The 17,085-nt window shown below is 43.9% G+C and overlaps 1 protein-coding gene across 1 annotated transcript in view; it reads left to right on the forward strand.

Annotated features, from left to right (window-relative positions):
- The first annotated feature begins 3,267 nt into the window (after nt 1-3,267).
- Nucleotides 3,268-17,085, forward strand: part of LEMD1 (LEM domain containing 1) — a 25,522-nt gene continuing 11,704 nt past the window's right edge. Inside the window, exons 1-3 of the mRNA XM_006754424.1 lie at nt 3,268-3,349; nt 4,395-4,514; nt 6,164-6,234. Of these exons, the coding sequence (XP_006754487.1) occupies nt 3,268-3,349; nt 4,395-4,514; nt 6,164-6,234 (273 nt within the window). The remainder of the gene's footprint in view (nt 3,350-4,394; nt 4,515-6,163; nt 6,235-17,085) is intronic.

Below are 17,085 nucleotides of genomic sequence, written 5' to 3' on the forward strand. Positions count from 1 at the left end.
TTCTGGCTAAAATTCTGAGGCAAGGCTCAGACTATAAGAGAAAGTTTATTTAGAAAGCCACAGAGCTAGAAGAAGTGAGTGGTCGAAGACATGGGCTCAGGAAACAAGCCACAGAGGCAAAAGAAGGGACCCTTAGAGCTCAGGAGGGTGGGGAGGAAGAGGAGGAGGTTGAGAAAGGTGAGGGTATGCTCTTGAGAGAGAGAGAGAGAGCACACTGGGTCCTTCGACCTGAGAGTGTTTATCTGGAGCTCTCAGAATATCCAGCAGCTTCCCAGGTGTGTCCTTTCAGGATGGGGAGGTCTTGTTTTCCCAGTTTTGCCCATTGCTAGGCACCGGGGGCTTCCACCCTGGTGACCTTCTGCACCTGGCCCATCGTCCTTGCTCTGCTCATGTCTGTCTAACGGCCTACCACAGAGCCTCAGCTTGGATCACTCAAGGAGCCTTCCTGACCATGCACCCAAAGGTGCTCAGTCCTTTCCCAGCATCGGGAAAGTATAGAAACGAGAGGGTCCCGCGGGTAAGTGTAAATACAGTGGAGCTCCCTGAAGAGGCTGGATGTGGAATCTCTCTGAGGCTAGGGCACAGGAATAATTAGTGCTTACTACATGGTAGAACTCATTACATGCACATAACAGCCCTGGGAGGTGAGTACCCTTGTCATCTCCATTGCAGATGAAGCCAAGGGGACAATGAGTTTAGTAACTTCCCCTGCTTGGCATCCGTTACCCAGCTGGAAAGAGACAGGCTGGGATTTGGCTCCCGTCGGGCTGGCTCCACTGTCTCCCTAACCCCTTTCGGGTGGCTCCTTTCGATCCCTGGTATTTAATTAAGGCATGTGTTTTCCCAGCGTTACATTTTGTCTTGCAATTCTTGTTTCAGCCTAATTTGTCTTGCACGATTGTCTCAGCAAACTCAAGCTAATAGTCCAAGGGATCTTTCCTTAAAGAAACTAAAGCAACAACAAGAACTGGCCTCCTGCAACGCCAATGCTGTCTGTCCTGGGGTTGTCACAGGAGTGTGCCGAGGATGAAACGAGATAGGAGTTTAGATGGCCAAGACCATCAAAATTCTGCAACGTATTATTTATCTGCATTCTATCCGGATCCTTATTTTTATTTTTTCAAAGTTTTGTTTTTTTAAAATATATTTTATTGATTTTTTACAGAGAGGAAGGGAGAGGGATAGAGAGTTAGAAATATCGATGAGAGAGAAACATCAATCAGCTGCCTCTTGCACACCCCTCACTGGAGATGTGCCCGCAACCAAGGTACATGCCTTTGGCCAGAATCGAACCTGGGACCTTTCAGTCTGCAGGCCGACGCTCTATCCACTGAGCCAAACCGGTTTGGCAGGATCCTTATTTTTAAACGAGCAATTCCTTAACAAGTTAATATAGGTTTCTTTCATTTTCTCATTTTCCCTAGAGGTTATGGCCAAACTCCCCATCTGCTACTGTGGGTCTTAGGATGGCCTAGATGCTTGACATTTGATTTCTCCTTTATCTTCCCAGCTTCTTGGCAGCGTTTGGTGTGGTGGCAGCTCCTTCTCCTCACTTCCTGTACATGTTGATCACTGCCGCTGCACCCCTGGACATTTTACCATGGCGGTCAGCCTATAAAGTCAACCAGTGCCACCTCTGTTTGAACCTGGGTTAAATGAATCCTCAGACTTTCACATCAGTCTGTTGCTAGGGAGGTTATTGATGTCACACTGTCAGTATTATGATTATCATAATATCCAACAGGCAAAAAGGGGTTGGTTGCTAGTGGGAACCCTTGGGTGCAACTCACCCACCTTCAGTAACCAACCCAACTGCACAGACTTTAGACAACCATGTAAAGGGGTAAGTGGATTCATCATCCAGTTGGATCCCATTTGAATATTTCTCTTCCATCTGTGGGTTCCCTCTAGGCAATTGTCTAGTGTCACTTGAAATTGATGAGGGCTCTTTTGAAGGTTATTTTTGGGAAGGTGGCGAAACAACAGACAGCTGTTCTCTGGAGGAAATGTCACAGGATCTGCCTAGGCTAGCTTCCAGTAAAAAAAATAAAAATAAATTAAAAATGGAAGCGCGTTGTCCTTTTCCTTCCTAACATTAGGATGTTTGCTAGTGACCTAAACGTGTTAATTCAGCTTCTCAAACAGACAGAAAAGAGGGGAACACCTTTATGAAACACCTGTGTGACCCTGGTCCGAGTATAGCTTTAAAAGTGGAGACCTGTTAAGCCAGGAGTTCTCAAACAACCTTGGTATGCATGACCATTCACAGCTTTTCCTAGCTTGCATACAATGTTCTTCCTAATTGGACATTGACTGATCACCAATAAAGGCAAAGTCATTACTTAAAATTGGTCCAGATCCTCCAAAGCTGGGTAATTGTCTTGAAGTCATTTTCACTGTGATATTAAAAAGCCTGGAAACATGATAGAAACGAGGTACAATAAATAAACCCCTACATTAAAAATCTCTGTTAAAAGGTGTGACAAATGGGTCTGTCTGTTGGGATTTTGTTAAGTGGGTGGAGGGGCCAGTTTGGGGGGATAGAGGGATCAACTGGATAACACTGGTCGGACGTGAGGCTGTGCAGGTTAGGGGAGCCATATTGAGACTTGCTTAAATCTATATAAATCAATTCATGTGCCAGCGAATGAACAGCTGACTTTTTCAAATGCCAATTCAGCAATTACAGAGTCTGCTGGCGGTTAATTAAAAACGACCCTCTTGTTACATTCAGAGTTAAATTACAAGTGTGGAAACTACTACTGTTTGCAATATCTGAATGCTCTGTACTCTCATCAAAAGGCGAGCAGGGATAAATAACTTCTATTTAACTCACTAAAACATCGCTCTCAGCTCTTTCATATTTAATTAACTTCTTATCTTCTCAGAACTTGAGTCTTTCTCAGTTCCTACGCAGTAATAGGAAGATGTGTTCATTCGTTCATTTTGGGCAGAAGATTTTCCTCACATTAGTTGAGTAGAAAAGTTAGAAAGAATTGAACCCTAACATGGGGGAAAGTGACACCCACCCAAAGTGTGGCATCGAGGCAAACAAATCTGGAATAGATTTGTGGCAGAAACAGCAGAAAATGGTGATATTTTTTTTCCTTTATTGCTTTGCACCTCCAAGATTGGGGAGCTCAGTTTGGACACACTTGAGCGGACTAGTGACATTTTAGTTCTTCCTTGGAAGACTGTCTTAATGAACTTAATGTTTTACTCTTTCAGAGATCTCACTATCAGAAAAGAGACCAAACTTCCATCACCATGGTGGACGTGAAATGTCTGAGTGACTATGAATTACAGAATGAACTTAATAAGCTTGGATTTTCACCTGGCCCAATTCTATGTATGTATGCAGCAAATATTAGAGACTAGTCATCTATGATTCATAGATTACCTCTAAGATTTAAATTTATTTATAGTGGAAGAAACATATGCAATAAAAATCATTAAACTAGAAATAGGAAAATTTTTAAAAAGCAGAAAAACCCTAAAGAAGGGAAGAGGTGATAAATACACTCAGATACTTCATACAGATTAGTAAGTGTGGTGTCAGACAGAAAAATTATCTCTTTCCCCCAGTTGCTCTTGATTATATCACCCTGGGTTCTTTTTCATTCCTAGTATGTGCACTGTGCTAACTATGCATGTATGTATGGTCCATAGTCCCCATAGATAGAGTTACAACTTTGTCAGACTTCTCAGATGTAGCCAATGCCTGACTCTATGGCTAACTCATAGAGGCCTCACCTGAAGTGTTTGTGGAAGGGACAGAGTGAGTTGAGTAGCTGTGGTGTCCACCTCATTGTAAAAAACACAGTTAATAATGTAAGTATAAGAGTAAGAAGCTGCCCTAACCGGTTTGGCTCAGTGGATAGAGCGTCAGCCTGCAGACTCAAGGGTCCCAGGTTCGATTCTGGTCAAGGGCATGTACCTTGGCTGTGGGCACATCCCCAGTAGGGGGCGTGCAGGAGGCAGCTGATCAATGTTTCTCTCTCATCAGTGTTTCTAACTCTCTATCCCTCTCCCTTCCTCTCTGTAAAAAATCAATAAAATATATTTTTAAAAAAAGAGTAAGAAGCTGAGCCTGGCTGGCATGGCTCAGGGGTTGAGCCTCAACATAGGAACCAGGAGGTCATGGTTCTATTCCCGGTCAGGGCACACGCCTGGGTTGCAGGCTCAATCCCCAGTGTGGGGTGTGCAGGAGGCAGCCGATCAATGATTCTCATCATTGATGTTTCCATTTCTCTCTCCCTCTTCCTTCCTCTCTGAAATCAATAAAAACATATTAAATAAAAAGAATAAGGATCTGAGTTGTGAAATACCTTGAACCCAGTAAGATCCCAAATACAAGCAGAACAACTTAATCTACTCTCCACATTCTTCCTCAGCTTCCACCAGAAAACTGTATGAAAACAAGTTAATGCAATTGTTGGTCTCATCTCCCTGTGCACTTATGATGAATGGACCGGGAAAGCAGCACAGAACTCAAGACTATGAAGACAGGAGAGGTACCTTTAGAGGCTATTCTGCTCGATAGCAACTTTGCACTTATTATTTTTAATACATTTTTGTTGATTTCAGAGAGGAAGGGAGAGGGAGAAAAAGATAGAAACATCAATCATGAGAGAGAATCATTGGCTGCCTCCTGCACACTCCCCACTGAGGATCAAGCCCACAACCTGGGCATGTGCCCTTGGCTGGAATCGAGCCTGGGACCATTTGGTCCGCAGGCCAACAACTCTATCCACTGAGCCAAGGCCAAACCGGCGAGGGCAACTTTGCACTTATTAACACCTTGTCCAGCATGACTTACGCAACTTTTAATGGCATGAATGAAATAGCCACATGGCCTGTTTGCACACAAAGCCTGGACATAGGCCCCTGGGCTGCAAAGGAAATGCTTAACTCCATGTACTAGTATATATTCACGCCAGTGACTCAGTTGAGTGGCAAACCAGAAGTTCCTACAGATAATTTCCAGGTCTCCTTTGAGGTCTCAGCCTCTCTTTGCCTCAGTCAATAAATCTGATAGTTATTTTCTTTGGATTAAATGATTTCACATACATTAAGAAAGATGAACCAGACTCTATTCCTGGTCAGGGCACATGCCTGGGTTCTTCCAGTCATGCTAGAGCTGGAAGAAAATGGGTCCTTCGGTTTAAACTTTGCATTGCTTTACGCTGTGTCCACCTGATGCTAGCTCTCCGTGGGCAATCAAGCCAGAGGTGGGAGTTCTGCCTCAGTCCTAGCTTTGTCATGCAGCGCAGGATGCCACTGGCCAGTGGTGGGTACAAGTCAAAAACCTGCTTCTTAGAAACCGGCCTGGATCAGATATTTGAACTTGCTCATTGGAGGGGCCTCAAAGACCCTGGTGCCATTAGAATGGAGGGGTTGACATGGAACTAAGGGGGTCCCGTGGAGATTCAGCCTTGAGCACTTCACAGAAGTACCTGGTCCTGGGGTAGGAGGGAGGGGCCGCAGTTTTAGGGCATCCAGACAATGGGTGGATTCCATTCTTCCCATTTTCATTCATTGTTTTGGCACCAGGTGGGCACAGCTTTCTGATCTGCCCTTCTTTCAACCTTCCCAATTATTCTGACTTGGGAGCTCATTTAAAATCCCCTCCATGAAAAGCTCGCTGATATTCAAGAGCAGTGATTGCTCCAAGCTTATCAGCTTCCTCACAGCCCGAGGCGAGGGCTGATCTACCTCCACCTTTCTGCCCTGGGGTTCCCCTGCCCTGGAAGCCTGAGCACAGTCTGGCCTTCCCTTCTCTGGACACAGAAGAAGACATTCTCCTGCCCTATGGGGACATTCAGAGACACACCAGGCTGACCGCTGGCTCCAAGGGGCAATGACTGGACCGCAAGCAACCGCCCAGTAGAGCACCCTGCTCGGGCTCAGCATGCATTGCTCTCGGAGGCCCCCCAACACCACAGCTTTTCTGACAGGGCCCCCCCAGTCCCCCAGAGGAAGGCCTGGCTGAGTTCCACAAGGGCCACAAGGGCCTCAGAAGGACAGAGCGAATCCTCTTCCCCTCCCAGGTATCTTCTGCCCCGTGAAGAACAGAATTCACCACTCCGCTGCGTGGTGCTGATTTTCGTGGCTAGCTCCTGTGTCCTCATGGCCTATTTTCCTTGTGTTTCCCATGATCCAGAGCTGAGGGGCATTATCGTTTTGAAAGGAAATATCATACTCTCATCAGAAAAAAAGAAGGGACCCCAAAAAGTATGTACCATTTGAATGCATGGATACTTGTACGCATAGTAAATATAAGCAATAGCACGTTTCACGTGTAAGGAAATAGCAAGTCACTATGTTCGTTGCGGTGGGGAAATCTAGTTTCAAGAAGCTTGTTTGAATGCAGGTTTCTGTTTTGTGAAACGATTACCAGGTTCTAGCACGAGACCCAGAGTAACAGCCCCTCTGAATAGCAGCCACCCCGTTTTCCTCCCCAGTTGCCGCACCCTCTCTCTGAGTTCACCACCTGTGTCTACATTCATAGAGCATCCAGCACAGTCCCAGACCCACAGGGGTTCCTGTCCCCTTCTCTTGCCCAGATGCTGAGATCTGGCTCCTACCCTCGCCACCGTATTGGAGCTCTTGGCCAAATGTGTGAGATGAACAGGTTTTGGGGTGCCCTTCCATCGGCCAGCTGTGTGGCGCTGGGGAGGTCGCTGAATGGACCTGAACCTCCTCTCACCGTTTAGTTAGCAGAGCCTACCCCCAAGGGTGAGTGTGAGGGAAAGGCAGGTGAAGCTCTTAGCATAGAACATGGCACATAATGCTTTCACTCAATCCCTAAACTTCAAGATAGCAACGCTAGTGACTTGTGCTGGGTCCCTCTTTATTTAGAGATACCTGCCTCCTTCCATGTTGGCAACTCTGCTCTCTCTAGGTTCTGGCCTCTGCCCCCTGCCGGTGGCCATTCTCACTCTGGCGTCTGGGCCCTGACTGGATGTTGCTCCTGGGGTCTCTGTCTTCAGCCCCTTCTCTTCCTGCTCCGTGTCGCTCCCCGGGGCCGTCTCATTCACTGACCACCTCTGTGTCATGACTCCACATATACCCCTCCACACAGGACCTCGCTCCTGAGCCACAGGCCTGCCTCCTGGAAAGCTCCTCCCCTCCTTCCTGCACTCACCCAGCAGATAGTTATTTATTTACTTATTTTCACCCTCACCCAGGGCATGATTTTATTGGTTTTAGAGAGAGAGGAAGGGAGAAGGGGGGAAGGGAGAAGGTGGGTGGGAAGAGAGAGAGAGAAACATTGATGGGTTGCCCCTGGAAGGTGCCCCAACTGGGGATTGAACCCACAACCTGGGCATGTGCCCTGACCAGGAATCGAACCCTTGACCCTTTGGTGCACAGGACAATGCTCCAACCAACTGAGCCACACAAACGCTCACTTGTAATTAAGGACATTTCCTGGGGTTATAGATTGTTTATACTTCTCCTGTGGTTACCCCAGCACCTCACTGCAGCACTACCTGCATTTGCGGCCTGGCTTCCGTTTATCTTGATGGTTCCACCACCTTCCCACCCTCCAGGCTTGAAATCACATCACTACCTTGGAAGGCCCACTCCTCCTAGCTCCTCACATACAAACAGTTGCCACGTCCTATGGATTTGAATTACAATTTTCAAAAATCAACCCCTCCTTTCTCTTCCCCCTGCTGCTTTCCCAGCTTGCACCCGTATTATTTTGGGGTTTGTTTGTTTTTTAACCCACACACTAGCAATACCCTCCTAATTGGCCTCTGCCTCCAACCTTTACCAATGCCAGTTCAGGTCTACAAGCAGCGACTACATCATGTCTTTCATTTGCCTGGAAACTTTCAAAACAAGATGCAAACTTACTGTCCAGCAGGAAGAGACACCAGGATCTCCTGAACACTTATCTCCCTCACCATCCCACCCAATGCACACTTACCTGTTTCTCCACCTCTCACACCTCTCCCCACGCACCTTCGCCTCAACCATTGTTTATGCCTAGAATTCCTTTTATGCTTTCACCCACCCCATCTCTCTTCCTGTTAAAATCCTATGATCATTTCAGCAATGTCTCAAAGTCCAGTCCCCTGAAAACTGCATGTTATCCTATTCAGTAGCTGTCACAGGGCTTTGCCCATGCCAGGAGCCCAAAGACCACTTTATCAAGTCTACCAAACAGCTCTAGTGGCACATAGGTTAGCTTGAGAATATGGTCTAGGGCAGGGGTGGGCAAACTTTTTGACTCGAGGGCCACAATGGGTTCTTAAACTGGACCGGAGGGCTGGAACAAAAGCATGGATGGGGTGTTTGTGTGAACAAATATAAATTCAAAGTAAACATCATTACATAAAAGGGTACGGTCTTTTTTTTTTATTTAGTTTTATTCATTTCAAACGGGCCAGATCCGGCCCACGGGCCGTAGTTTGCCCAAGGCTGGTAGTGTTTAAAATATTTGTTGAGTTTAAATGAATGAAAGAAACCCCAGGTAAACATTCCTGTAGTAAGTCGTTACTTTAGCTTTCCATCTGAACCTAATTCACGTTTGATGAAGTATTCTTTTTTTTTAATATATTTTATTGATTTTTTACAGAGAGGAAGGGAGAGAGATAGAGAGTTAGAAACATCGATGAGAGAGAAACATCGACCAGCCGCCTCCTGCACACTCCCACTGGGGATGTGCCCGCAACCCAGGTACATGCCCTTGATCGGAATCGAACCTGGGACCCTTCAGTCTGCAGGCCGACGCTCTATCCACTGAGCCAAACCGGTTTCGGCTGATGAAGTATTCTGATAGCAAACTTTCTAAAAGATATTTCTTAAATCTTTCACATGGACCTTGTTTCTGCAGAAAACCCTTTTTTCTAGTTCCTGCCAAGACATTTACAGGAGAAAAAGCAACCTGAGTATTGAAAATGCAGCAGGTGGGGGCCAATGCCCTCCAGGCGTTGCTTTACGGAAACCTGAAATAAAACCACATCAATATTTTGAATTGGCAATAGAATTAAATGGAAAGTTTGTGATGGCATAAAGTGTTTTGATCTGAAGGATTATATAAGCCATTTTGATTCTCAGAAGAGCCGCGAGACATCTGTTCAATTTTAAATCCGAATGTAAATGTAAATAAGCACTTAAATTTCCATGTTAAAAGGTAGTAGAACGTGTGTTTATTGAGACACTTGTCTGGCACCATAGACTTTAATTACTTAAGAGCATTGGTCCGTACCTAACAGTTCTCTAAGTACCCGGAAAGGTGTATTATACATTTCCTTGAAACATCAATGAACACATATTTTCCTCTCATTTCAGTAGGTTTCTAGTGAAATACAAATCACCTTGAGATTTGGATTATGCCAATTTCTGGGTACTTTTTTTAAACACTGTAGTGTGTTTTATTTGTTCTTAAAAGATTTTTTATTGATTTTTCAAGAGAGAGAAAGGGAGAGGGAAAGGGAGAGAAACATCAATGTGAGAGAGAAACATTGAATGGCAGCCTCCTGCCTGCCCCCTCCTGGGCATCAAGCGCGCAACTGGGGCATGTGCCTGACTGGGAATCCAACCGACAGTCTTTTGGTGTACAGGACGACGCCCAACCGAGTGACACTAGCTAGGTATACATGTATATTTTATTAAATTACGTATGCAGCCTATTTGATTTGGTGATTAAGGCCACTTAGAAAGCTAAGTCATTGTATTTTTAATTGGGGATCTTCTCATCAGATAGATTCGAGACAAGCTTCCATTGATGGAGTAGGGAGTGAAGCCAATGTGTGTAAGTCAGGTGCCTAAGACCTCTAAAGAGGAGAGATGGGATTCAGGAATGGCAGGGAGGCAGAAGGATCTACGATGTCAGGCTGCACAAAGTGGGGCTTGCTCGGGTGACCATGCCGTTTATCACTACAAACAGGATGCTTTTGAACGTGAACGGGGACACTAACCAGAAGGGGTGCTGGGATAACAGGAATAAAGCAGAACTGTCCTGGCAAACCAGGGCATCTAGTCACCCGGGTTTGGGCTGGGCGTGGTCCCAAGAGCTGAAGTGTTTGCACGTGTGTACCCGTCTGCAGGGGGCTGCGGCATGCAGAGGGCGGCTGGCCCTGGAGGGGTGCCCTTGAGCACCCCTGGCTCCTTCCGGGTGTTCCCTTACTCATCCCCAGACAAGACATGCTCTTTCCTGCTAGAATCAATGTTCATTCTGTTCTCCCAGCCTGGGATACTCTTCTCATCGGGCCACCTGTCATCATATTCTCCTAGGATTGTCTCAGAATGTGTTCAGTGGGTCTGGCCCTAGGAACCTGCCTTTTCCATCAGCCCCTATTCCCACCCCCTGTCCAAGAGCTTTTGCTCTAGGTTGTAAATGTTGATGGTACGCCTATGTCTTTGAACCCTCTCCATTTAATTCAAAGCCAGGCATGTGTGTGTGTGTGTGTGTGTGTGTGTGTGTGAGAGAGAGAGAGAGAGAGAGAGAGAGAGAGAAAGAGAGAGAGGTTACTTAGTCCCTGTTGGATGAACTGAAAGGAACTTTTGTCCTATATTGATGTAGACGATCTTCCTTTTTCTGGTTTCCTATTCTGTACCATCTCTTTTGTCTTTGGGACATGCCTTAATGTATTCTCTTGAGAGACAATGCTTAGGTCACAGTGAATTGATGACCATCCAGGGAAGGGTTGCAGCAGAGCTTCCAGCCTGTGAGTTAACAGCTATTTATGAAATACAGGGCATTGTGCTAGACCTTCTTGTTCCTGTCCTGAAGACACTTAAAAACGAGCTCTTGAAACACAGAATATGTGTATCAAAGATATGGACTCTAGCCTGGCCGGCGTGGCTCAGTGGTTGAGCACCAATCTATGAATTAGGAGGTCAGGGTTTGATTCCTGGTCAGGGCATAGGCCTGGGTTGCGGGTTCAATCCCCATTGTGGGGTGTGTAGGAGGCAGCCAATCAGTGATTCTCTCTCATCATTGATGTTTCTCTCTCGTGCTTCCTCTCTGAAATCAATAAAAATATAATTTTTAAAAAATGGGGCTCTAGAGACAGGCTGCTTAGGTTCAAATTCCAGCTCTGCCACTAACTTGGACAAGACACTTGACCTTTCTATCTCTTAGCTCCTCATCTATAGACAAAGGTAACAATAGTCTCTACTTCATAACGTGTTATGAGGATTAAGTTAAAGTATGTAAAATAGAGTAGTGATGGCACATAGTAAGAGCTGTCAAAGTACAAATAAGAACTATTACTACCATTAATATTCCTATTATACAAAAAGGATGGTATTTAGTCATCTGCAATACAAAGCAAAAAATAATATAATGGAAGCTAAACTTTTAGTATTGTCTTTAAGCGGAAAATAACATAATGGAAGCTAAATTTGTAGTATTGAACTCTACAGACTGTGGTTTATCAGAGTGCCTGCAGATATACTTACATAATTAAATATACAGATGCAATTAAAAATTATTCTCAGGAAGTGCTGTGCACTTAGTGAAGCAGACCAAGCTTTTAAAAAAGTCATATGTGCCCTCCTGGTATATAGGACTCCTTTCTTAGTCTGAAACTTAAGTTCTTCTTTCCTTTGCCTCTTTAAACACTTTAAAAAACAATTTCACACTTAGAAAAAGCTGCAAGTAATAGTACAAAGAATTCCTATATTCTTTTTACACAGATTGTTACCTTGTACCACATTTGCTCTGTGTGTGTGTGTGTGTGTGTGTGTGTGTGTACTGTGTCTTTCTGAATGATTTGAGAGCAAGCTGTAGACATGAAGCCCCTCAGTTCTCTGGCATGCATTCTGCCTACCTCCCAAGGACACTTTCCTACATGTACACGGAATAACACTCCAAATAAGGAAATTCACATTGATTCAGTGCTAGCATCCGATATTCAGGTCCCATTCAAATATCACCGACTATCCCATAATGTCTTTGCTTTCTCGTTCATGACTCGTCTAGGAGCACATGTTGTCTTTGGTTGTCAGGGTTCTTCAGTCTCCTTCAATTTCAAACAACAGTGCCTCCATCTTCCCCTGGCATTCACGCCCTTGACCATTAAAAAAATTTTTTTTAAATTTATTTCAGAGAGGAAGGGAGAGGGGAGAGAGAGATAGAAATATCAATGATGAGAGGGAATCATTGATCAGCTGCCTCCTGCACGCCCCCCTACTGGGGATCAAGCCCACAACCCGGGGAATGTGCCCTTGACCCAATCGAACCCAGGACCCTTCAGTTGGCAGGCTGACGCTCTATTCACTGAGGGCACCCAGCTAGGGCACCCTTGACCATTTTAAAGAGTACACGCCTTTCATCCTGTAGCGCGACTTTTCTGTCTGAATTTTTCTTTTGACTGTTCATAGAGGCCATGGCCTCTGGGCAGGAAATCCTCAGAATGATGCTGTGCTCTTCCCAGAGCATCACACCAGGCAGCAATGCCACCCTGTTCCACTGCTGATAACATTAACCTTCATCACCTGGAGAAGTTGGTGTCTGTCAGGTTTCTCCATAAAACCATCATTTTTCTTCCATTTGTAATCAAACAGTATTCTGTGGGGAAATATTCTGAAATGACACTAACATAGTGCTCCTATTCAAACCTCATCCATTAGTCCTAGCTCCCCTAGACGACTGCTGAGTCAACGTCCATTGTGATGATGGCCCATTGAGACTTTCTATTCCTATTATTCCCTCCGCATTTATTAGATGGTAGTCAACATAAGGAAGACCTTCCCTTTGCCCCCATTTTATTCACTCATTTATTTGTTTGTTCTTTGTTTCACTTGTTCTTTCATTCAGTCATATTAGTATGGACTCATTGACTCTTTTTAATCAAACGGACTGTATCTTGATATCTTTATATATTTTAATGCTCAAATTGTCCCAGATTTGGCCAGTGGGAGCCTTTTCAATATGGGTACTGTGTCCTTTTGATATGTCCTCCCCATTCCTTGAGCACGTCCTGAATTTCTGGCACAAAAAGATGTTTCAGACCCAGCTGGTGCTTTTTCTGCCCCAGGAGCCTTGCATGGTGTCTACTGCAGGATTGTGTTTACTTTTGCTGTAGGATGGCATTTAAAAACCAGGATCTAGCTCTGGTCGGTGTGGCTCAGTTGGTTGAGCATTGTCACATGCACTGAAAGGTTGCCAGTTCGATTCCCAGTCGAGGCACATGCCCAGATTGCATGTTCAGTCCCCAGTTAGCCAGGGTGCATTCAGGAGGCAACTGATCGATGTTTCTCTCTCATATTATTGTTTCTCTCTCTCTCTCTCTCTCTCTTCCTCTCCTGTCCTCTCTCTCTAAAATCAATAAAAAACATATTAAAAAAAAAGATCTAGGTCTTCAGTGAGCTCATTGCTACTGGGAGTCATTGCTTCTAGGTCCTCCCGGTGGATAGAGCTAGAAAATAAAGGTGTGTGTATAAGTACACATGCACATATGCATTGTAACTATTTTTATACCTCTCTCTATACAAATTTAAAAATCATAAGTGCATAGTGATCTTCAGTTACAATCCAGTATTTCAGTGTTCTTTCTAATCGGTCTTTCCCCTTTCTGTTTGTAAGTCACTTCTGTGATAGTGAGAAACCTGGCTCCCATTACCCTTCAGGGATTTGTGTTTTGCTCCACTTTCTAATTTCCTCGGTGTAACCAACCTCCCAGTCATAATAGCCACCTCCGTCTCTGCATAACCCTCCCATCACCATCTCTCTTCCTTGGACGCAGGGCACACTGAAGCTTCCCTCCGCTGCCATTCTTCAGCCACCAGGAACCCCAATATATACAGCCCCTTCTTCATTTCTTTGGCCTCCAGGTATTCTGACTCCTCATTCATGTCGCTTCTGCCCCAATTCTTGTGCAGGACACATGACATCCCAGGGAAGGACAAGGAAGGGAAGGAAAGCTTCATGTTTCTTTTTTGCTTCCAATTCTGTAGTCTTGTCAATGTCTTTGTGCCAAAACTTCAGTAGGATTTTTACCCTTGTGTCTCAATCACTGTTGTTGTTGGTAAGATACTTTGTAGGCCTATAATGTGCATGTGCAGGGCCTGCCCCAATTGCTACCATCGGAAGACATGGTGTACCAAGGGAATATATATTAAAGGACTACCATTAAGTGTGTGGTTTGAGTTGCATGTAAAGGTTTTAGGCGACCTGATGTTCAGCCTCTCTATAATAGTTTCTTAATTAATTGAAAAGCATCCTTATTCCCAATAGTTGTTGTATATTCCAGCTGGGTCAAAGTGAAGAGTAAATTACGTATTTTGTGACTACTTAATAAACCCTTCATTCTTACCTTTGACATGTACTAATGGGAGCTAAACAGCATATTTACAAGGAATGCAAATCTTCCTGTAAAACTACTGACCTCCTAGTATGTCTGCTTACATACGCTAATAATCCATGTCTTTATCTTACTGATCACATGCTGGTTCTTTCTGTGTAATAGAACCCAGTCTTTGAAATGCAAGAGCCTAAGGAAGAGTTAGTGAAACCAAACTCTGATTACAGTGGTTCTAAGATGATAAGAAAGGTAAACTTATTTATTTTCATAAAACTGAATTATGAGCAGCGGTGTTCTCTTCCTATAGGAAAAATATGCATTTGTTTCAAAAACCCAGCTTTGCTCCCGTTTTCATCTAAGAATATTTAACCAAACCCACTTTAGCTAGTTTATCATTTGCATGATGGGTATAGCTATATGTATCCATTTTAAGGAAAGGAGTTTCCTGTTTCCCTCCACGACGAGCATCCCTGAGTTATTTTGATCTCTTGGGATTTATTAGGGCTTCCTTAGTACCAGGCACTATTCATCTCGATGCATGAGTCCAGGCATGATTTATGATGATGATCGATTGTGGAATTTCCTCTCTGAAAGGCTTGTTGGAGGAGGCTACGTGGTTCATCGTACAGATGCAGAAAGAAGCAGAGAGGGGGTATGACTTGCCTAAGACCACACGGTGTTAGCAGAAAAATTGGAAATGGCATTCCAGTCTTCTAATTTCCATGTTATATAGCCTTTCCCATTATATCCAGCTGCCAAAGGAAGAGGAGCCACAACCAGGCACCTGAGTGGTGAAACAGCTCCCCCCAGTGTCTCTTTTCATGGTCTCCCAGGACGCAGGGCTTCTCGTCCCCTATGGCAGCAAAGGCTTTCTTTCTGGGGTGGCTTTGCTATGAGAGTGCATCTGAGGCATTTTCCACTGGCCCTTCTGTCCTCCCATTAAAGCCATGGTACAGAAATCAGCACAGCTAAAATGGACTGACTGATAGCACATGGGTACCTGGAATTTGCCCAAGAAGACAGAAGAAAATTCAAACCTGAAAACCTTTTTTTTTAAAATTTTATTTTAAAATATATTTTATTGATTTTTCACAGAGAGTAAGGGAGAGGGATAGAGAGTTAGAAACATCGATGAGAGAGAAACATCAATCAGCTGTCTCCTGAACACCCCCTACTGGAGATGTGCCTGCAACCAAGGTACATGCCCTTGACCGAAATCGAACCTGGGACCCTTCAGTCCGCAGGCCGATGCTCTATCCACTGAGCCAAACCGGTTAGGGCTGAAAATCTTTTTTAAAAGAAATATGTTTTTATTGATTTTAGAGATAGGGAGGGCAAGAAACATCCATGATGACAGATCCATGATCGGCTGCCTTCTACACACCCCCTACTGGGGACCGAGCCCTCAACCCAGGCATGTGCCTTGATCAGGGATGGAACCGAGCCATGACCTCCTGGTCAATGACTGAGCGACACCAGTCAGGCTGGAAAACCTTTTTTGATATTTTATTATAATATATGCATCTAAAAATGCATAAAGAATTATGTAATAAGCAGTTTGATTCTCACCCTAGAGATTAAAAATTACTATAAATCATTGATAATTGTGTTGAAGACCCCAATGATCATATTCCCCTCCCTTCATTTCCCCCAAGGTAACCACTACCCTGAATTTTCTACTTATTATTCTTTTCCTTTTCTTTACAGTATCCACAAACTTTAGTTTCTCATGATTTTGGATTTTATTTAAATGATATGATAGTGTAAGTATTCTTTGGTAACTTCCCTTTACCATTCACCATTATGTTATGAGCATCACCCAATACTTGTAGCTCTCAGTCATTAATTTTCACTGCTATATGATTATTGTAAAAAGATATTTATCCATTCCTTATTTACGGGACATTTGAATTGTTGCTAGGTTTGCTTAATACAAAAATGCTGTTACAAACAGTTGTGGCACATAATCCATTGTGTACACATGCAAGAATTTTTTTCTGATTGAATGAATATACCCAGAAGTGGAACTGCTGACTTGAAGGATAGATACCTGATCTTCAGCTGAAGAGTTCATGCTAAATCGCGCTACAGTGGCCACACCACTTTATATTCCTACCAGCAACATATTAAGAGCTCCATTATTCTAAATCTTCCTCAAAATTTAGTATTGCCAGGTTTCATTTTTGTCAATGTAGTGGATGTAAGGTGGTATTTTACTATGATTGTAATTTGTATTACTCTTATGCTAATAAGGGTGAGCATCTTCTCACATGTTTGTTGGTTATTTATGTTTTGTTTGTAAAATGTCTTCATATTTTTTGCCAGTTTTTCTATTAGGTTGTTTATCTTTTTCTCATTAATTTATAGGAGCTCATATATTTTAGATACTAACCCTTTGTCAGTCATAAGTGTAGTACAGATCTCTTAGTAGTTTGGGGTTGTCTCAACATTTTTTGTTTGTTTTTTTCAGCAGTTCACATCATAACCTAGAGTAAGGTACAGAGATTCTCATATAATCTCTGCCCCCCACCACATGCATAGCCTCCCCCATTATTAACATCTCCCACAGTGGGCTTGTCTTTTCACATTTTTCTACTAGCCTTTTTAAAATAATCCTCACCTGAGGGTATGCTTTCATTGATTTTGAGAGAAAGAGAGGGAGAAGGAGAGAGAGAGAGAGAGAGAGAGAGAGAGAGAGAGAGAGAGAGAGAGAGAAGGGAGAGAGATAGATCTCAATGAGAAAAAAATATCAATCGGTTGTCTCCTGCATGCACCCTGATCAGGGATAGAACCCATAGTGTGTGCCCTGACTGTAAATAGA

The sequence above is a fragment of the Myotis davidii genome, unplaced genomic scaffold (assembly GCF_000327345.1).
Source record: "Myotis davidii unplaced genomic scaffold, ASM32734v1 scaffold710, whole genome shotgun sequence".
NCBI lineage: Eukaryota > Metazoa > Chordata > Mammalia > Chiroptera > Vespertilionidae > Myotis > Myotis davidii.